At 38.9% G+C, this 27,881-nt stretch overlaps 1 protein-coding gene across 1 annotated transcript in view; it reads right to left on the minus strand.

Moving 5' to 3' along the window:
- Positions 1 to 2,665: 2,665 nt before the first annotated feature.
- Positions 2,666 to 27,881, minus strand: part of LOC142107440 (IgGFc-binding protein-like) — a 60,270-nt gene continuing 35,054 nt past the window's right edge. The window contains exons 19-33 of the mRNA XM_075190874.1: positions 25,713 to 26,308; positions 22,290 to 22,857; positions 21,605 to 22,200; positions 18,915 to 19,200; positions 17,867 to 18,066; positions 16,938 to 17,079; positions 13,967 to 14,295; positions 13,287 to 13,857; positions 12,547 to 13,145; positions 9,991 to 10,552; positions 8,726 to 9,321; positions 7,700 to 8,270; positions 6,616 to 6,815; positions 3,800 to 4,168; positions 2,666 to 2,956 (exon numbers count right to left, since the gene is read on the minus strand). Of these exons, the coding sequence (XP_075046975.1) occupies positions 2,666 to 2,956; positions 3,800 to 4,168; positions 6,616 to 6,815; positions 7,700 to 8,270; positions 8,726 to 9,321; positions 9,991 to 10,552; positions 12,547 to 13,145; positions 13,287 to 13,857; positions 13,967 to 14,295; positions 16,938 to 17,079; positions 17,867 to 18,066; positions 18,915 to 19,200; positions 21,605 to 22,200; positions 22,290 to 22,857; positions 25,713 to 26,308 (6,476 nt within the window). The remainder of the gene's footprint in view (positions 2,957 to 3,799; positions 4,169 to 6,615; positions 6,816 to 7,699; positions 8,271 to 8,725; positions 9,322 to 9,990; positions 10,553 to 12,546; positions 13,146 to 13,286; positions 13,858 to 13,966; positions 14,296 to 16,937; positions 17,080 to 17,866; positions 18,067 to 18,914; positions 19,201 to 21,604; positions 22,201 to 22,289; positions 22,858 to 25,712; positions 26,309 to 27,881) is intronic.

A 27,881-nucleotide genomic window follows, 5' to 3' on the forward strand; every position in this document is an offset into this window, starting at 1 on the left:
GACCTGGAAGTCATGTACTAATTAAGGTGTAGGGCTATCTAGTTTTGTAGTATGATGCTGAAAAGTTAACGAATTATCAATATACTTTTGCAGCCATAAAACAGAGGCCCTGAAACATAGGAGCTGACAGAATGTGTCGGGAAATTAGGAACTTGAAGAGTGTGTCAGGAACAAAGGATTTGCTGAAAAAGTGCTAACAGTAATAAGAGACATTACACTCTTAGATACAATAACATGCCATGAAAACATATTGGAACAAGATTAGTTTATTATTATTAATGACATTTCACCCATGCTACATGACTGGAATATAATCAATAAAAAAATCGTTAAGGTGGATTCTTAACAAAATAAGCCATCTCTACTGGTCACCTTCTATAGAGAACTTTTATAACTCTGGAAATTAACCTGTATGGGCCCATATCTGACCTTCCCATAAACAAAAGTAATGGAAGAGGGTTATTTTTATAATTTGCCTTCCATTTAGGCTAGCACATATTATAAAAGTGTTACACTAAGTTGTCTTACTGCAATAACCACATAGGAATTCCCTTCAGCAAATGGGCAGATAGATACTGGGATATGAAATAAACATTGCCCAAATTAAAAAGGATGACCTTCTTTCAAAAACAATGGAGTTTATTCTGGAGACTTCATCTTGTCATTGTTAGTAATTTGTATAAGTCAACTTATTAAAATGTGATAGCACAAGGAAAAATTGTTGTGCTAAAGTAATTTGCAAATAATGTTCAAAGGACCAAACAAAACATTATAATCCACAAATAGTTTTAATCATTACACATTTAGACATTTAAAATTTGCTGATAATTTTAGAAACCTAATAATGTCTGATCACTGAATGACTTCTAAAATTTAATGGTTTATAAATGTATCTTGTTTGATTGTGTACGTAGAACCCTTGGGTGGTATGGAAAAGGAGAAAATATTTATTTGATTGAAGAAAACGTGAAAGTATTTTGATAGTGTCAATACGTAAAGTTGATTCATGGATATAGGTAGACAAAGTGCATTCACGTTTAAACTTTGGTTTTCAAATCATCACTAAAAATAAACAAATAAAATAACATCAGTGTTTTGTAATATAAATTATTGACACTGCTTTTTGTTTATTTTATTAACTTGCCATTATATATTTCTAGAATTAGCATATGATAGTAGTTCAACTGTCATACTAAAAATTAAGATCAAGAGAACTTTTGCCCTTCTGCTTAATAGAAGGCTTCTGTCCTCCCTGAATTCTCCTTAGGGACACATCATTACTGCTCAAAATCCCCATCAGTCAGTCCTAAGAGTGAGTGGCATTCCGGGAGTTGGAGCCAGAAGCGAGAGCCCACTTGGGATACATCTTTCGCTTCACTGCATTAGTGAGAAAATTATAGGGGGCCTTCCACTTATCCTACACCTCTCATGTCTCTTCACTGTTGCAGACAACAGGGAATATTATCCCAGTTGGCAGCACGGTGGCTTAGTGGTTAGCACTTCTGCCTCACAGCAATGGGTTCATGAGTTCAATTCCCGACCATGGCCTTATCTGTGAGGAGTTTGTATGTTCTCCCCTTGTTTGCGTGTATTTCCTCCGGGTGTTTCGATTTCCTCCCACACTCCAAAAACATACTGGTAGGTAAATTGACTGCTAACAAATTGACCCTAGTCCGTGTCTGTCTGTCTGTCTGTGTGTGTGTTAGGGAATTTAGACTGTAAGCCCCAATTGGGCAGGGACTGATGTGAGTGAGTTCTCTGTACAGCGCTGCGGAATTAGTGGCGCTATATAAATAAATAGTAGTAATAATAATAATAATACTACTGTCAAGTTCACTCCATTGGCTGTGATTTAGCTAGTTAGTAAGCAGGGATATTGGGAATCTTGTTCATCTTTTCACACGCATCACTAGTTAGACAGCAGGGTATTTGGCTACCCTAAGAGAGTCATAGTTACCCCCGCCATTTACCCACATTTCATTGAATTTCTTCACGTTGACATTCAGAGCACTAGGCAGAAAACATATTGTGTTCGCCATGCTTTGTTTTAATCAGACAGAAGGATTCCCCCGGTCCGACCCGCCAATCAATAAGTAAAACGTCAGAGCTGTTGCTAAGCGCTGCTGAAAGTGATTGAGAAAAGAACTGCTCACGAGCCCCAGAATAATAAATAGCTGCAAAAGCCTTGAATAAAATTTGGAAAGAAAAGATAAACTAAGATAAACAGTTATATCTTCTAGTTCCATTTAATTTTGTTTTCAAAAATGATTCATCTGGCAAAAGTGGGTGAGACCTGTATCTATCTTGTACTAGTGAAACACTTACTATAATGATATCAGTGGCGCACGCAGGGGGGTTTCTGGGTCTCCAGAAACCCCCCCCCTCCGCTAAAAAGTGCCCTACTGTAGTATACAGCAGCCGCGGCGCTGTCTAAGAAGCGTCCGCGGCGGTGCTGTATTGTATACAGCACCGCTGCGGACGCTTCTTTGACAGCGCCGCGGCTGCTGTATACTACAGTGCAGCCAAAACGGCGCTGCCGCGCATGCGCGGCAGGTCTCTAGATTTTATTTTTTTTCCGGGGGCGGGGGAAACCCCCCCTGACAAATCCTCCGTGCGCCCCTGGATATTACAATAGCATTATAAACGGTGGTAACTATTTTATAACTCACCAGCTAGACAAGTCAATTCCTTTCCAGGATGTGATAAGCTGTGTGATGTCGCTGGCTTGCTTTCCATTGGGCATCAGAAGATCATCTTCCCCTAGGCTATTAAAATTTCCGCAGGCTCCACATAGATCACCCGGTATCAGGTTACTGACACTTAATTTCAATAACCCGTCACGACTGAGCTCTGCTCTCATATATTGACCAATCTGCACAATAATATTTCCGCTGTGATCACTGGCTGATAACATGTCAGACAACGTAACTGGGAGTGATGTTAACCATCCGTTCACCTAACATAAATTGATGATAAAATGATTATTACATTTCAGCTGTTTCTATGTATGCTTAAAAGGTGCATTATATTTAATACCATATACTAGTAAATGAATGCTATCATCTAAAAAGCATGATTATATGATGTAGTAGAAGGAGAGCTACACATAAGTTCTGCAAAATCCACTGTTTTGGATGAGTAAATGAGTTACCCTGTCGAGCTGATTACTTCAAAAAATTGTTCCAGCTCACAAAAGTGATTATATATTATGAATGTGCCCTCGATCCTGGCAATAAGTATCAGTGTTTATCAGCGATACAAAAATTCAGCTGCCCTGAATACTCAATTCCCCCGACTATCTTATGACGTCACCTCGGCAGATTCCTTCATTTGGCTGCATTTTTGGCTCATGCATATAGAGTGGAACTGAAAGTCCAGGGGGTAAATGTATCAAGCTGCGAGTTTCCAACGGGTGGAGATGTTGCCTACAGCAACCAATCAGATTCTAGCTGTCCTTTTATAGAAAGTATTACTGCAAATTGGAACTTAAAGCATAACATCTTACATCCAGCAATCTGCTAAGCAACCAACTTTTGGGTTAGATCTCAATTTTAATTAGGGCTATTCTGTGTTGTGAGCATAGAGTAGTATAGAAAGGGGGATATGAAAAAAATCAATTTAGTGGATTAAACCATTTAATGAGTAACTGCCATTAGATAAAGGAGGTCTATAAAAAGTAAAAATAAAATAAATAAAAAGGAGAACTGTTTAACTTTGAAATCAGATTAATGTCTCTTTGTGACAATATATCTTATATTAAACCTCAATCTTTCAGCAAAGGAACATTTTAGTAACTTACCCAGACACTAGCTTCCTTGGATATGGTCACAATTGCATTTACTAGGAAGATATGGAGCCTGTTGACAGACTGGGTATTTGTTCCACAACCTTGAACATCTGCCAGTACCCTGAACCAGGCTTTATCCTTGTTGATACACAGTGTGGCCAACACGAAAGGACCCGATGGAACAGGTGCTCCTGATATACCATCGAAAGTTTCAAACTTTGAGTCTAACAGACAATCTGCTTCTTTCTTGTTGCAATTCCGCACTCCATAACGCAATATGCATACCTCATTACTCTTACATGAAACTGAGATGCAGATCACTCCTCCAAATTGGCACTTGAATTTCTGGCTACAGTCAACATTGACATAGGACTCCCCTTCCTGAAAGAGGAAACATTAGGGATATTGTACAGACAATGTGAAAGTAATTTACAAAAGTAAAGTGCTGTTTTGTGACATAATTATTATTATTATTATTATTATTATTATTAATAATAATAATAATAACCTTTATTTATGGCACAGTGCCGTACAGAGGGTAAACAACAAGACAGTACATGGTATAACCATACAATACAGTAAAAAAAATAACACTACAACTACTGGAGTACAAGGGGTATATTTAGCGCAGGATGAACTCTTTGCCCATTAACATGGATGCAACTAACAGGTATAAAGCCACTGACAGAGGTTCAAAGACAATGGAGGAGTGGATTCAATGGACAGAGAGCCCAGGGAGGAGGTGCGCAGTGTAGTCGGAGAGCAAAAGTTATAGGTAATGAGAACAGGAGGGAAGAGGACCCTGCTCACTAGAGATTACAATCTAAAGGGAAAGGGGTGGACAAACAGTTGACACATGGGGGTTGACATAATGCTCCTATTTTTTTGTTATAGGGTAAAGCATGGAAGCGGGGCTTGAAGGTGGAAACTGAAAGGGTGCAATATTTTGCACATTTTGATGGAAGGAGATAGTGGAGTTGGACAGGGAATGAAGGCACTTATTCTTGTGCCCATAATAATTTGTGCAACAAGGTTATTTAAATGATATTAAAGCGTAAGGAAGGAGAATTTTTGGAGAGCGCTCCCTGTTTACCAAAAAAAAATCTCACATTTGTCTTAGAATATTCTTAATATGTCTCGTTCAAGACAATGAATACTGTAGGAAATATTTTGGGGTAATATGACATGAAGACAAGAATCATTTAAAGCGTTAACATGAGCCTTGACTAAATAACCCATTTTATTTGGGATGCAACTGGAGTTGCCTGAATTATTAGAACCGGTTCCAATATTCTATTCTATTGAATTTGACTGATGTGAGGTGGTCAATGATGTCACATTGGCAGAGAGGTGAAGTGGTATGAGGAGAGAGCAGTGACCCATTGACTTGTGATCTGTGAGTACTTTGCTAGTCACATAAGCGAGGACAGTCTTGATGGCGTGTAGAGGGCTGCAGATTCTCAAGAAGTGAGTGAGAGGAGAGAATGTGAGATAGGCAGTTGTAAACAAGCAGCAGAAGTCGTTTGGAATCAAAGAGGAAGAGAGATATGTGGAGATAGTTGGAGAATGAGAGGTAGGGTCGCGAGAGGTATAGGTTGAGATAGGTGCAGACAAACATTGGGGGAGGAACCAAAGAGTTGGGAGCAAATGGGGTCAAGAGAACAGAATGAGAGAGAAGAGAAACTTGACGACTTCACCCACAGTAATGAGAGAGAAAGAGCTGAAGGTTTGTATGGAAACAGAGGAGAAGGTTCTTGCTGGAATGAGTTGATTTTACCTTTGAAGCAAGTTGGAGAAGTGATAAGATGGAGGTATATGGTGAGGTGGACAGAGAATTTAATTAAAGATGGTAAAGGAAGAGAAAGGTTTGCACATGACAATCTCAGAGTCAGAACTGGAGAAACTCGAGGGCCATGTACTATCAGCCATACTAGCCTGATGTGCTTACTTGGAGCTCCGTGTTTAGAAAGTAGAGCCCCTTACAATCTGTGAGTTCCCCCGCTCTATGACCTCCAACCATAACTGTTCTCCTTACACCTCACTAATTAATTTGGAGAGCTTAGTGCCCACCTTCAACCACCTGGGAGAGATCCTTAGGCTTGATTTCAAAATGTTCCCCAGAGCAATTTTCAAAATATTGCTCATCTCTAGTCCTGTGTTTTAGAGTTTTGTCTCAATACTTTTTTGTCCATTGAAATGTCCCTATTTTTTTCAATATTGACAAACTATGCAGTAAAATTTCCTTTTTATGTGTCTTAGATGCAATAATTGGCACATATTCTGATTGTCTGTCCTTTATAAATTTACATTTCTGAAATAGTAAAATGTAATAAATTGTGTTATAATAAAATTGACTAAACATGGCATGATCTGAATTGTAGCATTCTAAGGCATTATCATGTGGGCTGTGATTATATTTACTGACTTAACAGCAGAGTGTCCTTGGAAACTATGAAAATTCTGGCAACTTTGCCTATGGAGCAGATCAGGTTAGGTTCTACATTGTGGAAGCCGGATCCCCACAGCACAGAGAAAGGGGGTCCCGGGAGAGTGACCTCAACTGCTATGTGTGTTGGTAAGTACTTTGAAAAAGTTGCAATAACTAAAAGTGTCCTTTGACCATCTTCCCGGTGAGCATTTTCACTGGATGGCGTAGAACTTTGAAAACTGTGGCAACAAAGTTCTGCACATTGTAGGGCTTGCTTTCGAAACACGATTATTTTATATGTTCATATTTAAATGTTATATCTGTAAGGCAGCAGATAGTACTATATTGTTGGGAAAGTGGGGGTGGGGGGGGGGTGTAGATAATAGAAAAAGATCCTTACTCCCAGATATCTTCCTTCAAAGACACAGCCACACTTATTCATCTTGACACAAGCGCCTTCATCAAACAGGAAACCAATGTCACATTCACATCCTTCAAAGCATCTTTCGGAACATCTTGCTTCAGCTGATAACGTATAGCAGGTGTTGTCGCAGGTTCTGGTGCAAAGCTCATAGTGGCTGTTTTCTGGGCAGGTCATAGCTAAAAGGGAAAATTAGTACAAATATTTCATTAATGATGTACAGAAAGGAACCCGACTGAAATAAGCCCAGAACGTGATTTATTGTGGTGGAACTAAACATGACTCGTGCAAGAATACTGCTTGTTATCACTGTGACACAGATACAACAGGAAAAAAGAGCCACTTGGTATAATGTAATATTAATATCTCTCTAAGGACTATCCAATCATTCTCAATATTACAACAACAACCTCATTATCTTCTTTAATTTTGCTAATTGAAAACAAATTTTAGGAGAAATCAAAAACATTCTGATTTAAAGTTTTAAAATCTGGTACAAGGTTAGACAACTCTTTTAGTCATTCTGTGGATCCCTCACTCCTTTCGCAGTCGTAGATCATTAAAGAACTTGGCTGGCAACTGTAGCCATTATCATTAGGAATCTGAAGCAAAATGCAATCAGCACAGTCCAAAGAGAAACCTCAGCAAAATCAATAGTGCGAAGGAAAGATATTTACGCAACAGAAAGGTGGAAGGTAAAGAAACCCATTAAAATAACAATCATGTGAGTGCCATTTATGTCTAGTACTAACATACAAAATGTTATGTTGTTACAGCTTTAACCAACACACCCTACAATGGCGTCAGTATGGAACTGACAGATCTAGAGTACTTGGAAGACTTGTTTAAATGTCTAAATCAGATACTGTCACCATCTGCTATGGAACTTCAAAGTCTTGTTTGCCCAACAAGCATTTGTCAAGCAAAGTCTTTTGGAACAGCAAGTTAGGCTTATCAAACCTGGACTAAACTAATGCTTTGATGAAGTCCACCTCTGTGTTTCTAATAGTTGCAACTTTACATGTTTACTATGTTCCTTAAATAATGCTTATGTAAGACTTACGACAAAAGGTAGACGTTCTCCATTGCTTGACATTGATTCCTGCATTGTGACAGGCAGCAGTGTAAGCCTGCAAACTCTTGCACAAAATGTTGTCCTCCCCTTTTAGCACAGCAGCATCATAAGTGCAGAAGTCAAAATAATTTGAAGGTTTGACCATGGAGTGGCATTCCTTAAATGGTCCATCAGTATCGGTCATCATACCACAATTATTACTATTCTTGTATGGGCTCAGGTCAACATCTTTCAAATCAGGGCAGTTTTTCTTACAACCATCGCTGCAATCTACACCAGCAACATCCACTTTCCAGGCAGCCCCAAACTCGTCTGCATCACTAACAACTGTGGTGTCAGGAAGCTGGAAGTCATCCTTGGGATCTTTATTAAAGTTGCCACAGAGACCGCCGATTTTGCCAGAATAGGTGCCAGGAACTTTGAGGATCACATGATAAATAGTGTCATACAAAACCGTAAGACCAAAGTCAGTTTGTAGCATTATGTTACTGCCCTCTTGATTTACTGAAATTCTTCCATTTAGAAGAGTTAACGGGAGATAATTGACTTCTCCATTGACCTGTCAATTTGAAGCATTGATGATAAATAGTACATACAGTATGTATGGGGAATTTCAATGTATTCTCAAAGGGGTGTTCCACATTTAGCAATTACATTTTTTATTTTTCTGTTTCTCCTTTGTGCTTTGTAGCTATGAGTTTATATGATTATTCAGAGTTTGTTTTTTGCATTGCCCTGGGATACAAAATAAAGCTGTTTTCTCTTGCATACAATACAGAACAGAGCTGTGTTGTATTCCAGAGCAATGAGACAACTTTGCCTAATGATGTACAGTAAATGCAATGCTGAAAAACACAGGAAGAAGCCAGGAAAGTAATTTATTTAGTCAAAGCTCCAATGTTTAAGCCAATTAGTTAAACATATCGGAAGGTGGAAACCACTATTAACTGCTATTGAAATCTATTTTATACTATAAACCTATTTTTGTTAAAAAAAACAATGTTTGAGACTAACCTTCACTCTCCACATCATTCCTTGTTCAATGGCCACTAAGTAGTTGTATACAGATACCACAACCAGCCTGGTCAGAGACACTTCCAGATTTTTGTATCGGTTGTTTGCCACCATGACAGAAAACGATACTAGCCCCGGATCATTTACCACTGTTTTTGCGAATATGTATGTGCACGTGCCCTGGAAGTCATAGCTACGGCCATCAAATGTAATAAAGTGTGGATCTCCGGTAGCCACACACTGAGCATATTCACGTGCAAAACATCCAAGGACACCGTTGCTCACTTTGCACTCCTCAGTAGGATTGCAGGGCTCATTTTTGCAGTTGACATTACCGTCATCTCCACACTGGCACTTCTGGATGCACAGAGCATTTGGGAAGAAGATTTCGTCCTTTTGGTAATATCGGTCAAGATGGACACACCCACACTGGGCAATGGGGACACATTTGTCCCCACTTAGGATAAACCCAGAGTCACAATAACAGCCTTCCTTACAAGGGGAGTTGCAGCCCGTTGGTGAGGAGAGATCTCGACAGGTGACGGGACAGGCGTTTTCACATAGCGCATAGTGACTGTTTGGAGGGCATGAGGGAGCTAGTGAGACAAAGTAATTTAGAACAATCATTCAGGATAGTTGATTAATGTGATATTAGATGCAAGATACTAGTTGTGAATATACATTCATTTCACATCATTCAACAAACATATGACATGGCTTTGATCGCATCTACATAGAAATCTCCATCCAGGTGGGATCTGGTCCACATTCTGCTGCAGTAATGCATCTCCCAGTAGTCTCAATTTAAAAGTTTGGAATCTTTTTCCCCTAATCTGAACCAACAATTCCATGCCCCAATCACAAAGGCACCCGTCCACATTCCATCTGTTTTACGCACTATATTTTTTTGGTTTCATACTGAAACTAATTCTGGAGCCTGACCTATTAGTTATTTACACAACAGGAGATGAATTCAGGGTCTGCTTCACACATATAAATCTTTATACACACGTAAATTATTCCCAGATTGAAAAAGAAAATGTTTTGGTTGACATGACCCAGTGATAATTTATTACTTTGCTGCTTATATATTGACTTCATTCTATAGTCCTTTGTGAAGAGAAGAATGAGATAAGAACTAGGCAGTACAGCGTCATAAGCCGCATGGGAGCAAAAAAGGGCATATTACAGTGAAGAGCTTGAAAACAGAGAACAAATGTACTTATAGAAAATAAACACAGAAATAATAAGTGCATTGCACTTACGACAGAAGTTGTTGGATCTCCATTCTTGAAGTTTGACTCCAACAGCCTGGCAAGCATGAACATAGTTACTGATGGAGCTACAGAATGATGACGGATGACCTTGATAAAAACATGCATCAAAAGTGCAATCTTCAAAAAAAGGATCTGGATTAACAACCAAGAGACACTGGCTGAATGGCCCATTGCGGTTCTTGAGTTGCCCACAATAATTCTCACCAACATAGTTTTGCATTTGAGCTGGCAAACACTCCATACAGTTCTTGGTACACTTTGCTGAACAGCCAGGCAAATCTGCTACTTTCCAGCTGTCGCCAAACTGATCTGCACTTGTCAATTTGCCATTTACCATTAAGTCATCATTCGGATCTTTGTTGTAATTGCCACATAGACCAGTGACACCATTGGAATAAGAACTAGGCACAGTCACTGCCATGTTACTGTTCCAATCAAAAGTAACAGTGACACCAAATATTGTTTTTATAACACCAATATTTCCACTGATATATGCCACAACTTTATTACCCTGGTAGAAGAATGGTAGAGAACTGACAATTCCATTGATCTGAAAAATGTGAACAGAAATTAGACAGATTAATTTTATGTAAACCTGCAAACATACTGTATGGTTATTTATAAGTACAAATATTTATTTATTTACAGTAAAATATGCATTCATTTGTTTAAAACAAGTTGGATGTATAAAATTTTATGTCACCTTTAGTTTTCCCAATTTATTTTGAACGGAATCCTCACATCACAACTCTGTGCTGTTGGGAGACCCTGCTCCATCCAACAACTAACTCTCAGTCTGTGTTTTGTACTTTGACTCCGTTACCCATTTTGTGTCATGCCACTGTCTCTGTCATATGCAGCCCTGTCCTGGCTAACATAATCACACATGGGGATAGGTCACTGACTCCCTCTAGATCTGCTGACTCAAATAATCAGTACCGCTGTGAGCTTCCTGATGATCTGATTCGCTACAGGTTGTTCTAAACCTGACAACTTTAAAACTGAGGACACCCATGATGTGCAAGAGAGGAAGACTGAATACAAAAAAGTGCTCAGACTCTAGTCAAGAGTACACAGCAACTGATTTTTTTATGAAAGGTAAATAGTTTAAAACAACAGTAATAGAAGTAAGTTTATTGCTTATAACAACCACCTTTGCAAATCTTGCATTATCTAAAGCTGGGTACACACTACACTGTTTTCGTCCAATAATCGGCTCAAACAGCTGACATACGACCGCTTGTTCAAAAGTCGGGTCAGTGTGTGCAGTGACACGATGGTCGAAAGTCTGCCCAAATGGACGATTATCGCCTCATTTGGTTGGTCGTACCGTTTAATATTTTCAGTCCAATCTCGTTTCCGCTGTGTAGTGTGTATAAACTTCCGACCGAACCACAACAGTGAGTACAAAATTACAGTCATTGCTCACGACAACATGGCTGTAAATAGTCGCTAAAGGGACCTCCGCTCTTCCCTTTATCGTCCTAAACAAGGCTAGTGTGTATGCAGTCCATGGACCGAGCGATCGGACCATCGATCGCATGTAAAATTGCTCGGCATAAAAAGTTGGTCGAAATTTCTGTAGTGTGTACCCAGCTTAAAGCACACAGTGCCGTAACAAGTAAGGGAAGAGTCAAGGACTTGCAGAGACCATCAAAGGAACAAAACGAAAATGTAAGGCTGTGTATGGAAAGGCTTATTGCTGACATGCCCTGTAATTTCTTCAGATACATGTTATCTTAGGAGTGAAATTTTCATAGTTAAAGCATAAAGGTAACATTTATAAAGTGGGTTTGCACAATTGCTCCCCCCACACACATTACAGCACTATATACAACTGAAGTTACAGCATACATCTTCATGTTCTGTTCTAATCGTAACTCATACAGGACAAAAAGTATAAAATACAAACCATAGTTTGCCATTTATTCTTTCTGTGATATTACTGGCTCAGCACCATGTATACAGCCTCTACAGAACAGTTCTGTTACACTAGCCCTGGTCTGAAGAGCAAATATTATGCTGTAAAACTTTATTTTTCTATAAACACGTCCATTTTTCATTTATATCATCTAGCTTAATAATACAAAAGGTTTTCATACGGTTTAATGTCAAAAAGTGTTGTTTTGAAGTGCTTTTATAAAGTTTCAAAATGTTCTATGAAGTATAAAAAGACTGGGAAGATATCTATAGAGGTAACGATGGGTAATGTGACTCTAGTTCCGAATTAAGCTAAACATTTTATAATGTTTTGAAATCTAAAGATTCAAATGTCCTACACAGCCCTTAATGAAAAAGAAACTGTCCCTGCAGACTACACAGTAATACATGTGAGGAACAACATTCTTCCACTGTACCCATGGAAATCCATTCCACTGAGGGTTGAGGTTATATGGATAATCTTGCACTTCATTTACTAGTGACATTTCATTGTGGACCTGACATATTCAGAAGAGAGATCTCCTGTAAGAATAACACACATAAAAGCTTTTGGAACATTAGTGAGAAGCTCAAGTTAGACTTAAATAGAAATATTGTGCGTACCAGGATACGACGTGGATAATCCCTGCTGAGGGTCAGAACCAAGTTATAGACTTCTACAATGACCACTTTGGTATGAGACACAGCTTTGTTCCCACGGTTGTTGTTCTGAACTTTCACAGTAAATTTCGGCAATGAACGGTCTTCTGAAGTCACACCAACCATCTGATAAAGGCATGTCCCCATGAAGTCAAATCTCTTGCCATCAAAAGTGGTGTAGTGAGGATCTCCAGTACTAGAGCAGGTGGAGTAACGTAGGGGTTGGCACCCACGTATTCCGTTGACTATTGCACACTGCTCCTCGGCCTTGCATCTGTTTTCATTGCAAACCACGATGCGAAGACTTGAGTCACACTTGCAGAGCACGGTGCATTTAGAATCATACCAAAACGTCTCATCAGGTTTGTAGTAGACACCAGTGAAAAGACAACCACAACTTTCTACAGGCACACATTTATCACCACTAAGAAAAAATTTGTCATTGCATTGGCAGGTCTCCACGCAGTTGTCGGAGCACTGAGATGGGGCAGTAGGATTAGTACAAGTAATTGGACAAGGATTTCCACAGGACTCATAATGACTGTTTTCGGGACATGGTAAACCTATAAAAAAAATAATATATACAGACATTTAATAACATTCATTTTAATTCATACATTTGGCATTCACAATTTTGAAGTCAACTGAATAGAAAGACCCATCAATAAGTATGTTAATATTTTGGATGTTGTTTGGTTACTTACTACATCCAGAAGGTGTCCTCCAGTCATAGATTTTAATTCCTCGCTTTCTGCAAATACTAGCATAAGCACTAAGTGCTTGACATAGGAATTGCTTAGCTCCACCATTAATGCAGACATCGTACAAGCAGTTCTCCAAGAAGGTTTGTGAATCAACTTGTGAATAACACTCTCTGAATGGCCCATTGATTTTGCTGATGAGACCACATTGTTTGTCATCTTTGTATTGGCTTTTTTGGCTGTTATCACAGTTTGGAAAATTGATAACATTGGAGTCAAAGCATAAAGGATCGTCATCTTTGACTTTCCAACTAGTGGCCCATTCGGCGATGGAATTGACTGGTCTATTGTCTACGGTGATCTTTTCATCTTTGTCATTTCGGTTAAAGTTGCCACAAAGTCCTCCGGTTAGACCATAATAGCTGCTAGGGAGAGTGACTGTAGCATACCAATTGTACTCATAGGACACTTGAAGGCCAAAATCTGTGCTAATTACAGCAAAGACGCCACTGATACTTGCTGAGATCTTTCCAGATAACAGTGTTACCGGTAGACTGGTGATAATATCATTTACCTACAAGAGAAGAGAGCTTGTGGAATTAACTAAGAATAAGATAATTGTACAGTTTTTTGTTATTTTTGATAGCTTTAAAATTAACCATTTTTATTTTAGCAAAACATACCCTAATTTTGCCATACTCATCCTTTACAATGGACATCTTGTAGCCATATACGTAGATGCTGACAGTTCTGACATATGACACAACCGTGTTTCCTCTGTTGCCATTTTTATCTTCTACTTTAAATCGCACCAAGCTGTCATCATCTCCGGTGTAACTAGCTAGGATATACGTACATGTGCCCTGGAAGTCATAACTGTACTGATCAAAGGTGACATAATGTGGATCTCCCCATAACCAACAGGTACCATAGAAATTTGGCACACAAACCGAATTCCCATCTTTTATTTTGCAAGTTTCTTGTGTCTTGCATTTAATGGATTTGCAAGGGTCTGTAAGAAAATAACATATCTTAATAGCAAAGACATCTGTAACTTTCATGGTACTATAAATTATCTAGGAAAGAGACATATATATTTTACTAAGAAATGTTATCATCCTATGAACTCATTTGCAAAGGGTAGTTATCGATGTAATTCACTGCAATGGGGATTAACCCACATATACATATTTCACTCAACAAAATCACTGCAATCGTACTGTATTTCAAACACTATTGGAATTTTCTCTTTTGTTTTTACAACAGAAAGTGAATTAACTCACGATAAAGTAATAAAACACTTTAGTTTTCAATGGAAACTGTCAATAGGGGTTTTATTGAGTAGTTTTAAACTATATCAGTTACTGTTTTTGAGATAATGAAAGAAGCCCTTTGTTGTGTTGACTTCAGGCAAGAGATTCTCACCAATAGAAATACAAAGCAATAGCAAGTTTAAAATACTTACCTGTCTAGTGTTTTATTAGGCATGCTCATGGCCAGTTCCATCTTTTCTACAAGTCCTACTGAGATGTGAATGGCCATGGACATCTGGGCAGAAACAGTACATTGCTCCTTTAAGTGATATATGGCATGTCCAAGCTTGCGATCTTGTGGTGCCCGGTATAAGTTGTTGTTTTCTAATCTGGGTCCTATTATTGTGATAGACTCTTAATGATCTTCAACTGTGATCTTTGTGCCTGTTTGTGCTTTGTGTATGACTTGGCCTATCTCATCCTCATCATCATCTATTTATTTATATTGCGCCTCTAATTCCACAATGCTTGTACAGAGAACTCACTCACATCAGTTCCTGCCCCATTTGAGCTTACAGTCTAAATTCCCTAACACAAACACACACACATAGACCAAGAGAGACTGAGGTCAATTTAATAGCAGCCAATTAACCTACCAGTATGTTTTTGGAGCGTGGGATAAAACCGGAGCACCTGTAGGAATCCCGCGCAAACATGGGGAGAACATACAAACGCCACACAGATAAAGCCATGGTCAAGACTCAAACTCATAACCTCATTGCTGTAAGGCAGAAGTGCTAACCACTGAGCCACCATGCTATCTGACCTCTCCTGCATGTTCATTTGTTGCCTGTTCTAGTTGTATTGGTCAGTGTCTGCAGACATGCAAGCTAATGAGTATTGGTGAACAGATTTACTTCTAGGAACTGTAAAAGTTGAAGACCACATCTACCCTGGTTATAGAGGTTGACCTACTGATGTCACTGATGAAAGACAAAGAGAAAAAATAATATATCACACCTCATTTAGAGTTGCATAAGTACAACATTTAGTCATACAGTTCTGATTTGTTTTACTTTACTTTAAGTTTTTGCTAAGTTTAAATTGCAACTCCCTCTGCATGCAGATGACTGAAGTGCAGTAAATGAGTGCACATGTGTGTGTGGCACACCCAATAGAGATGCAGGCTATTTTAAGTGGGCCGCGTCTCCAGTTATGCTCGGTAGCAGTCTTGAGTGTGATTGACCTCTGGTTAAAGATGATGATCATTAGCATGTATTCTTGCAATGTTTAAAAAAAAAAAAAAAAGATTAAATATATAAATTAACTAAATGTATCAATGAACTTTACTGATAGAATCAATTTCATTCACACCCTACATGGGTTTATACACAAGTAACCAATTAAAGCACCTTTTATTTAATCTTGTAACCAATCAGAGCCTGTCACTCATATTGCGGCACTTACAGGACTGTCTATGAGGGTTTTTATTGCATCATTGGAGAAGATAAGAAGACGGGAGAAAGGAGGATTAAGAAGGAAGAAGGAAAGATTTAGGAGTGCAATAAAGAGGACAACAAGGGTATGGTGATTGTTTATTTAAATTAAATGACTTCTACACAGTGATTGTGTGGCTATTTTTTAGTACTTTATTATGTGGAACTACAAGTTCCAACGGGCCCTATATGCCAAGGCATGCTGGTGCTTGTAGCTCTCCAAGCACCAGTATCTTTGGACAGCCATGCGTATGCTGGCATTTGCAGTTCTACATGCATACCCAAGCCTTTAATGGAATGGAGAGATGTCAAAGAGATGAAAACAACAAATTTGTTTGATTCAGAATCTGTTACATTTTCTGATTCTGAAGTCCAACTGTTGAACTGAGTCCTGTGAAGTTTACTCATAGCTGATTTTAAGTGTCAAGTATCAGCAAAGGTCTGGAAAAATCTTTACAAAGTGTCAGAGAAATGTTAGTGTCGCAGAAGATGGCTAAGGACTCAATACATCATTCACCAAGTGTATCGCACCAACAATGTGATTATTCTCGTGACACATTAAAACGTGTGTAAATGCAATTGACGGCATATCCCATCTAAACTGTTATTTTGAATAACTGACTGAAATACCCCTTGAATCTATCAGATGCATACCTGGGGTACATGTACTACAGGTTGAGAAATCCCACTTTAGACAGATACAATCTATTTGCTGATTGATTGATGGTTCAGTACAAATGTTGCACCTAAATGCATTGTTAGCAAATAAGCCTTAGACAGTCATCAAACCAACTCCATGTTTATATTTTGACTTTTTCACTCTTTTCCTAGCAGTATAAAAAGTTGGCTAATAATGATCTACAACACTATAGCACAGACAAAATAATTATGATGGTAATTTGTACCTTTATTGGCACAAGTGAGAACATCATATATGAGTTGGCATGTTTCATCTGTGACACAGCTGGTTTCTTTGCAAGTAAGGACACCCTTTGAATTACAGGTACAGTCTTTTTTGCAGTCGTTGGATAAAATAGTTTCCTTTGGCTGTAAAATAAAAAACAATAATTAAAATGGAACGCAGCTACTGGATGCTACTGAAGAGTGAAATACAGTTTGTGCAAACCAAATAGAGCTTCAATGCTGTCACTAATGTCCACTCTCATGAGAAGTCTCTTCACCTAGAAGTGTCCCTAGGTGTAGATAAGTCACCAGGGGGGGCCCAACCTCTTACCAATTCAACCGCCCTTTCCTTGAATAAAACAATAAGATTTTTCCCCTAAGATCCTGCTCAGTCATTTTTGACTGAAATTGGTCATGACAGCGATAGGACTATTAGACGGTCATTACACTCCACACAGCAAGAAGTATGCTTAAAAATGGGCCATCTCCACCCCTTTATCGTGTCAATAATTCTGGTCTGCTAAGCTAGGTGCACCGGTGTGCCTATTCTGTGCCATTGTTGGAACGCCCCCAGCTCCTCCCATTGGATGGTGGTGGGGTGGAGAGGGCACCTATTATTATTCAGAAGGGAGGGGAGTTAGGGCAGACTTTGGGGATTTCTTATTTTGAAAAACCAGATGTGACTTTTAAAAATAGGGCAAATTATATAAAATTGTTCATGTAGAATATATATTTTGTTTATCAAGTTAACCTGTAAAATATTTGGTTTAATTTGTCTGGCTACACTAGACTGCTAGAAAGATGTTATCTGATTGGTCATTCTAGGTTACAGCACAAAACTGAAAATGATGGATATTTGTGGCAAAAGACAGGATTATTTGGAAGCTGTGGCGCTTTATGTAAAGGAAACAAAAATATCAGGTACACCCACTTTATAGTATCTGCCATCTTCAAAGCAACCACACTTGTCTATTGATACACAGTTCGTTCCATCAAAAAGATAGCCGTCATCACACTCACAGCCCTCGGAACAGTTGGCAGGACATTTGACTGGGTCATTGATACTGGCACAGGATGTAGAGCAGACGTCAGCGCAAATCGAGTAGTGACTATTGGGTGGACAGCGGAAAGCTAGTTTGGAGAAAGATAAAAGACACAATCATTGAACGTAATTTAATTGAATTGATTAACCTATACTCTATACCTCCCCCTCAAGGTAGTTACTTAGGGTTTGTTCACCATGGTGCTTGTTTGTGAGTTTCACATGTGACCGCGAATGAAGATGTGAGATGAGAACCTACACTTAGATCTGGCTCAATAGAGAGTTAAATGTGGGGAATATTAATCTTTTACTCTTGTTTGAGAAATGTTCAGATTACCCAATGCAGACACACATACATTCATTTGACTACACTTTTAAAATCCAATCAAGGTACACACATTGCCTACTTGCAGAAAAATAAGCTGTGTTCGAATCCCCTATGATTAGGCAACTTACAGAACTCTTTTAAAAACACTTGGAGTATTCCTTTACATTATTCTGTTTTTCCATTGTCTGTTACTTGTAATTTTGTAAAGTACCCTGTACACTGGTAGCACTGAATCAATACACAATATATATATATATATATATATATATATATATATATATATATATATATATATATATATAATATTGTTGTGTCTGTCTTACTTACGACAGAATGCTTCAGTCCTCCATGGTTGAATGGCGATCCCAGCTGCTTGGCATTCGGCAACATAACTTTGAATATATTGACATAGGATTACTGGATCCCCAAGACTGGTACACAGGTCAGATATACAGCTATCGTAAGTGTCAGGATTGAATTGTTTCTGACAAGAACTTAATGAATTGGAATTTTTTAAGAATCCACAATAAAAATTAGACATGAAATTATTTTTTTTATTATTATCACAGTCTGGGCATGGATCATTGGCGCCACCACATCCATCGTTACAAGTTTCACCAGGAATTTTCCAATCTGCGCCAAAGGTGCGGGCATCTGGAGCTAAGTTGTTGTTGCGTAGCTTGAAATCATCTGTTTTTATACCATTGTAATTGCCACACAGTCCACCCAACTGTCCCTTGTAATTCCCTGGTACTGTGACTACCACATTAGAAGTAAGATCATAGCTGACTTGAAGACCAAAGTCTGTGCTGACAATAACTCTGCTGCCTTGCTGATAAGCTCTGATCTTGCCACCTTCCAATGTTAATGGGAGGTTGTAGAAGGGGCCATTGACCTAGATATTGAAATGGAAAGAGAATGTGCACATGCAATTATAATTAATAAAATGAAAAACATTGATATAATAAATTCATATTGATAGATTGAATGCAGAAAATAAAATAAACTGTATATCTAATATTATTATTATTATTATTATTATTATTATTATTATTATTATTATATTTTACTTAGAAGGCTGTTAAGGTGTTACCAAGTTGGGGAGTGAAGGAGTTGGAAGGGCATGCTTGAAGTTTAGGAGAGTAGAGGCTAACCTGATAGGGCATGGGGAGGTCATTCCACAGGTGGGTTGCAGCCCAGGTGAAGGTGGGAGTGGGAAGAGGTAATCAGTATGATAGAGTGGTGATGGTCATTGGCAGACCAAAAGGGGCTTCAAGGAATGTGGGTAGAGATGAGTTTGAAGATGGGGGTTGGTTGAGAGCTTTGTGGGTGAGGGTAAGGAGTTTAAATTTATTTATGTAAACCACAATGAACCAATGTAGCGAATGGCAGAGATGGACGGCAGAGATAAAGCGACGGGAGAGAAAAATAAGGCGTGTAGCTACACTACAGATAGACATGAGAGGGACAATGCGGGAGTGGGGAATGCCAGGGAGAAGGAGGTTACAGTAATCAAGGTGAGAGATTACAGGGGATTAAATAATGAGGAGTGAATGTGAGGTTTGAAGGAGAGGGAGCAGTCAAGGATGATTCATATGCAGCGGACTTGACAGTTAGGAAAGAGAGTTGTGTTATCAGCAGAAAGAGGTGAGAGGTGAGGGAGCCCTGGAGTGGGAAGAATATTATTTCTCAAATATTGAGTTTAAGAAAGCACCAAGATGAGATGGCTGAGACACAGGACACATGAGATATGAGTGAAGGGGAGATGTCAGGGGAGGAAAGATAGATCTGAGTGTCAATAGTATACAGATGATACAGGAGGCCAAATGATTTGCTAAGGTCACCAAGGGAGGAGGTATGCAGCGAGAAGAGCAGGGGACTAAGAATGGATCCTTAATGGACTCTGACAAATAAAGGAAGAATGGAGGAGGTGGAGCTAGAAACAGAATCTAAAGAGGAGTGGTTTGTTGAGGTAAGAAGAAAATCAAAAGTCTACAGTGTCACAAAGGCTTATAGATTGAAGAGCTTGTAAATTGGAGTGAGTGGGCAATGGTATCAAAGACAGCAGAGGGGTTGAAAAAGGATAAAAAGGCTGAAGTGTCCCTCCGATTTAGCGAAATTTAGTGACCTTAGTGAGGGTAGTTTCAATTGGGTAAAGGAAGTGAAATCCAGAGGTTAAGGAGATAGTGAGATTATATATATATATATATATATATATATATATATATATATATATATATATATATATATATGTAAATATATATATATCTCTCCTGTTTTTAAAATTGTGGATGGATTGTATTTACTGACACTAGAGTTCTATTGTCCCCTTTTTGAGTTTCCTGAAGAGTTGTCTCTTGCCCTTCAAGTTGAGTTGCAACAGGGTTGTGACCACAATTGAAACAGGATATTACCCCTTTGCATTCACCTTTAATAAGATCTTAATTGACAACATTGATTTTTCTTTCAAGCAAGACTTTGTAATTAAGTCAATATTATGTTGGAAATGAGGTGCCTACCACACAGGGCCTGAGACTGAAGTGACAGGAGTATGGCCTGTAGAAGGGCTTTGGCTCAGTGGTTAGCATTTCTGCCTCACAGCACTGGGGTCATGAGTTCGATTCCCGACTATGGCCTTATCTGTGTGGAGTTTGTATGTTCTCTCCGTGTTTGCGTGGGTTTCTTCCGGGTGCTCTGGTTTCCTCCCACACTCCAAAACATACTGATGGTTAATTGGCTGCTATTAAATTGCACTTAGCATCTCTCGGTCTGAGTATGAGTAAAGGAAGATCTAGGGTAGCCCTGGACAATCTGTGGCTCTCAAGGTGTTATCAAACTATAAGTCATAGCATACCCTAACAGATATTAGCTGGCAAAGGATGCTGGGGCTTGTAGTTTCACAACACCTGTAGAGAGATAGGGTGTCCAGGTCTGACTTAAGGAATAACTATCCCTGTACTGTAATGTGACTTTATTGCCACACAATGGAGCATGTACAGGATTGTTTGGGGATCAACTGTTAGAAACAGTCATACAGAAAGGTAGAGCCAATATTGCCCTTATCTTTAAAGTAAATTATGGAATGGTTTAGTCAAGGTTAATTGACAAAATTGAATGATAATAAATTTACAGTTATATTAAAAACAAAAACAATAATGTATTAAAATGGAATAACAAATATGCAAACTGCAAACATTGGGAGATGACTTAAAATTGACAAAAAATTGTAGGTGAAAAGTGTTATAAAATTATGTAAACAAGCAACGTGGGCTTAATCATTAGTCCCATGTCAGACATACCTTGATTTTACCATTCACGTTATATTGAAGAATTAAGATATATCCATAAACTTCAATAGAAACCAGATTGATAAGAGCAACCAATTCAGAAAGGCCTTTTCCTTTCTTCACATTGATGACAAACTGTTCCAAATTAGAATTAGTTATGATCGTCTTGGTGAGCGTGTAGGTGCAGGTTCCTTGGAATTGGAAGGACTGACGATCGAATGACATGTAGTAGGAAGCACCTACTGCAGAGCAAGTTGCAGAACCCATTGGGTAACATTTTCTGACCCCTTCCAGGACATTACACTCTGTATTGACTTCGCAGGTGAAAGACTTGCACTCAACCTGCCCAGACTCAGTACATTCACATTGTTGTTTGCACAGCTCATCGGAGAAGAATATTTCACCTGACTTGTAATATACACCCCCATAAGTGCAGCCACACTGATTAACAGGTACACAACCATCTCCACTACGAATAAATCCATCATCACAGAAACAACCCTCAGAACATAAAGTGTTACAACCCACAGGAGGAGAAAGACTGAAGCATGTTGGAGAACATCCAGTTGCACACAACTCATAGTGGCTGCTGTTATCACATTTAGGGCCTGCAAAGTGGAGAAAGAACTTTAATGCACTATAGTGTAAAATAATTTCAAATGATACAAGATGTAAGATATGAAGATATTACACTTACTGCAGAATGTGTCAGTTCTCCATTTGTTAACAACGTTACCAGCTGCTTGACAAGAAGTGACATAGCTGGCTATGATCTTACACACAATATCCTCTCTGTCATTGTAGAAGCAAGCGTCAAACACACAGTCCTGAAAGCTTCCTTCGGGATCTATGTTCTGATGACAATCACGGAAAGGTCCATCTTTGTCGACTAGCATGCCACATCCCGTTTTAATAGCTCTGTAGACATTAGCCATCTCTGCCAGTTTAGGGCAGTTTGCCTTATCATCATCCGAACATCCAGGTGTGTCTTTTACTTTCCAGCTTTTCCCGAAGATTGCTGGACCTCCAGCCTCACTGCCATCCTTCATTACAAATTCATTTTTCTTATTACCATCAAACGTGCCACAAAGACCACACAGAGCTCCTGCATATGCCTGTGGAACTGTGACTGAAATTCGACTATCCCAGTTGAAGGATATTCTTAAACCAAATATTGTCTGAAGTATGACATTAGAGCCCTGCCTGTCGATAGACATCTTACCATTGTCAGGATAGAAAGGCAGGTTCATCAAAACCCCATTCAGCTGGAAGAAGGATGGTAAAAAAAAAAAGTCATTATAACAGGATTTTTTCAGATGTGTTTTTCATCAGTGAAATGGTTTTCAACCACTGCTATAAAAACAATCTATTACCATAATTTTAACTTAAATTGAGATATATTTCATTAAACAAAAGCACTTTCATATTATCATTCGCCAATCTTTGGGTTCTGAGCCAAAACATGGATCACCATGTTTTTTTGGAAAGGGTTCTGTGATGGGTCTGTGCATGTACCTGATGGTAACCATTCCTCTCCTTGTCACGGCTCCAGTCCCTTTAGCTTCTTACCTTGTATGGGGCATTGTAGTATCTAATTTACTTGGAGTGGGGCGCTGTGGTGTGAAATCTTAGACCGGTGCAGCATTCCCTAGCCCATTACCCAAAAAAGCTAACGGCTGCAACCTCTCCATATCATGGGCTGCCACTCAGTGTGGGGGTGCTGCAGTGAAAGTAAAAACACAGAATGACTGACGCTATTTGCTATTTAGCAAACTGATTGGAGGTCAGATGCGAAGTGCTCTAAATAAGCAACTCCCCCCTCTGCCTGGTTGTTATTCCACGAATACAGACAGCTTGTTCCGTTAACCACCTTTGCAGCCATGTAGAATTGTAGGTGTTCAAACCAATTGCACAGCATTTAAACAGCTTACCTCAAATGTTTTATTTACTAAGAAAAATGTTGATGGAGAACTCCACTTGCCTACTGATAAGCATTTGCCCTCCTCTATCCTGATCATAAATAAGCCCTTAAATAAAAGCAGGAAGCACCTGAATGGACTTGGGATGTGGAACTGGGTAATATTCCTTACAATTATGAACTACAAGTGGAACCTGATTGGTCCACTATGTCCCCTATCTAACCAGGTGCCACTTTCAGTATCCTCTATTTGTTGACAACTATTTGAATATTAATTGCAGATTCTAATCATGCAGCACTTACTGGTCTCATAAAATAGTAGTTACTAAGTGTTGCTTATCCAAACCTCCCAACAATTATTAACTTTTATTTGGGACATACTGTGCGGTCCCTTAACATGGAGGTATGGCCGCATCATATTGGAGTTGTGCCACATCACCCCAGAAACACCAGGTCAAACCAAACCTCCTTCTCCATCCCCTAAAATTACCCCTTTAATGCTGCATATACCTGGTATGCATGGCAATAAAAGGACATCATTTAGTGGAACATATCTCTAACATGTCCCAGAATCTGAATAAAAGTCTTTATACATGGGACAGTGTGACATTTCCCTCTAATCAGCAATCTTCCACCTAAATCAGGACAGTTGGGAGGCATGACTTACATGCAATAAGATAAGCAAGTGTCCCAGGGGAGAGACTCACATGAGACTTGTTCCTGGGCACCCAAAGCTCTTTGATGCGCGTAGGGAGCGAAGGCTAGCCTGATGGTCCAATCCCACAGAAGAGCTACTGTAGTAGAAATTGCTGAAAAATTAATGCTGGCTATGATAGAAAGGTGTCAGAACACACAGTGCATCGCAGTTTGCTATGTATGAGGCTGTGTAGCTGCAGACCGGTCAAAGTGCCCATGCTGACACCCCATCGCCTAAAGTGCCTATTGTGGGCATGTGAGCACCAGAACAAGACCATGGAGAAATGAAAGAAGGTGTTCTGGTCTGATGGATCACATTTTCTTTCACATTATGTAGATGGCCGTGTGTGTGTGTGCATCGATTACCTGGGGAAGTCATGGCACCAAGATGCACTATGGGAAGAAGGCAAGCCGGCAGAGGCAGTGTGATACTCTGGACAATGTTCTGCTGGGATCCTTGGGTCCTTGCATTCACGCACCACCTACCTAAACATTGATGTAGACCAAGTTTACCCTTCATGGAAAAGGTATTCCCTGATGGCAGTGACCTCTTTCAGCAGGATAATGCGCCCTGCCACACTGCAAAAATTGTTCAGGAATGGTTTATGGAACATGACAAAGAGTTCAAGGTGTAAATTTGGCCTAAATTCCCCAGATCTCAATCCGATTGAGCAACTGCGGGATGTGCTGGAAAACCAAGTCCAAGGCTTGGAGGTCTCAGCTCACAATTTACAGGACTTTAGGGTTCTGCTGCTAAAGTCTTGGTATCAGATACCACAGGACATCTTCAGAAGTCTTGTGGAGTCCATGCCTTGACGGATCACAGCTGTTTTTTGGCGACACGAGGGGAATTTCATTAATTTTGTTTGTCAGTGGTTTTAATGTTTTGGCTTAACTGTGTATATTCCTGCTGAGGAGCTTACTTGGTAATTATAAGTTAATGGTACAATTCTCCAGTCACTTTTTAGGAGACATTTTGTTACATTTCAGAGAACAGGTGGTTTGTAAACTGTTGGTGTTTGGAAATACAACATTGAATGTCACCTCTGACATAAAGTGTTATGTGTTATTCAACATCACAATGAAAGGCTGTAAGTTAATTTTACCATTTTCCTTGGTTTGTTTCTTTATGCCGCTGTTAAGGATTTCAAATTATGCACAGTGTGATGGACTACCATGGCAACCTCAGTCATACGGCACATGAGTAGTGAAGCTTTGGAAAACCCCTCTGAGCTCTTTCTGCTCTGTGTACGGTATATTCTTCTCCCTCTACATGGCATGCAAAGAATTAAACTGGCAGTCATATTTTGCACCATGCAGAGAGATTTTGAAAAGGAAATCACGATTTGTACTGGGACAGACTCATGTATAAAATATATTTAACTTTCTAAGTGAATAACAAATTATGTAAATCTTTACTGTGGGATTGCTGTTTTAATAATCTTTATTTTGATCTATTGTTTTATTTATAGAATTTTTAAACTATGACAACGTTGAAGAACTAACCTCAATCTTGCCCGGATTCTGGCGCCTGATATTTATGCTGAGACCATATACATCTGTTTTGAATCCAGAGGTGTAAGCAACCAGTTTGTTGGCTCTATTTTCATTCTCAACATAGATCTGGAAGTCCACCAGATCTCCGGCATTCTTGCAGACTCCTGAAAACAGGTAGATGCATGTCCCCTGGAAGTTATAGTTAAGATTGTCATAGGTGGTATAATGGGGATCACCTGAAGCTGTGCATGTACCATAGGATTTGGGGTAACAGTCCTGGATGCCGCTGATCACTGAACAAATTTCGCTAGGCTTGCACTGATAACTTTTACAGTCCACAGTCTTGGTGGCGGCGTTGCACGTGCACAGCTTCTCACACTTAGTGTCGCCATAAAACTTTTCATTTAAGGCATAAAGTTTCCCCTCAAAGATGCAGCCACAATTTTCCTTTGGTATACATTTTCCTCCATCAAGCACAAACCCACTGTTACACTGACAGTTTTCCACACATAATGAAGAACAAGATGAGGGTAGGGCTGCATTGTTACACGTCAGAGGACAGTCACCACATAGCTTGTACTGACTGTTGGCAGGGCACTGCATAGCTGAGAATGGGACAAAAAAAAAGTTAAATAATAAAAGAGCTTGTACTTAAATTTTTTCCCATGAAGTTTATGATATGAAGAAAGTTTTATATGTGATCTTAAAAATGATTGTATATGTCATAGAGGTGGATGAAATGTACTATATTGATATTGCTTTAATTAGATAACGACTGCATGCTTTCATATTACTATGATTTTATATCATGTGCCCCTTACTTGAATTGATAAATGAAAACATATTATTTGTTTTACTCTACACGGCACTGTATAACCTGTTTTAAGAGAGATCATTATTAGAACTCCCGTTTGGGAACTTTTGAAAATCTAGAACTGATGTTAGTATAAAATACCAAATTCTAACTTATCACATGTATGAGTAGAGGCCTCATATGTGGAGATTTGAAGGCGCACTAAACCCCTACATTGAACTTGTCAGATATGGACCATGAATGTAACATGTTGTCTGTTAACCCAACATTCCACTGTTATAAAGTATTAACTTCCCACTCCATAGAAGCCCCTCCCACAGCTTAAGGTCCGACTGAGATATGATGAAGGTGCTGGTCAAAAAGCTGATGGTGCAATGCTTTGAAATATATTATTCATCTTACTGTTACATAACTTTTCATACCCATAAATGGCAGACACTGGCTTTACTTGTTTTGAAAATATGTACTTTACATTTTTCTGACAATAATATCACTATCATTTTGTTTTTTTTCTATTCTGTTTCTTTGAAGTGGGAAAAAGAAAATACATGGTGCTTTTTTTTTTAATTTAAATTGGCCAATGTTCTCGATTAATGTATAATTAATAATAATAATAATAATAATAATAATAATAATTATTATTATAATAATATTATTATATTATTTGGGGGTTGCATGGTCCCTGTATTATTTTTTATTTTGTTAGGATTAAAAAGTAGCCTTCCAAGTGCAAGTTATTTAAAATATATATAGTAAATAAAGTATAAAAAAGTTGTATTTTAAACTTAAATTTATTTAAATTAATAAAGTTTATTTTTCTTATTTTTTATTTATATGGAGGCCAGTGTACCTCAGCAGCACTACAATGCTGCTTTCACTTGAGCTTCTGCTTTCTAATCTTTACTGTCTACCTGATGGGAGGATTCATTTACAGACCGGCATTTTGGCATTGGAAATAAAGTTGGTCAAGTGAAAGAAGAGGTGCAATGCTAGCAAAACCATGTTAAACTGCAGGGGGAGGAGGGGAGATTGCATTTGGATAAAGCATCGCAACTTGGTTTGTCTAGGTACAAATTTACACGTTTTGGGGGTCTTTACACCCTCTATAGTTTTATAAAAAATAAAAAAAATGATTGTCTGGCAACAATAGAGAAAGCCGCTGTTTTCCAGATGCTTTTCAGACGTACAATGGTTACCTCGAATACAACACCTTCTGAGACCTGGGTATCAGCTTAAATAACAGGCCTTAGGATGCCGACTGCATACACAGAAGAGCAGAGAAGTACTGGATGATGCATGAAGAGTGTTTTATACAGGAAAATTCTGCCCAGGAGACTGCCTCAGTTCAATTAAAGTGCCTAATT

The sequence above is a fragment of the Mixophyes fleayi genome, chromosome 11 (genome assembly GCF_038048845.1).
Source record: "Mixophyes fleayi isolate aMixFle1 chromosome 11, aMixFle1.hap1, whole genome shotgun sequence".
Lineage (NCBI taxonomy): Eukaryota > Metazoa > Chordata > Amphibia > Anura > Limnodynastidae > Mixophyes > Mixophyes fleayi.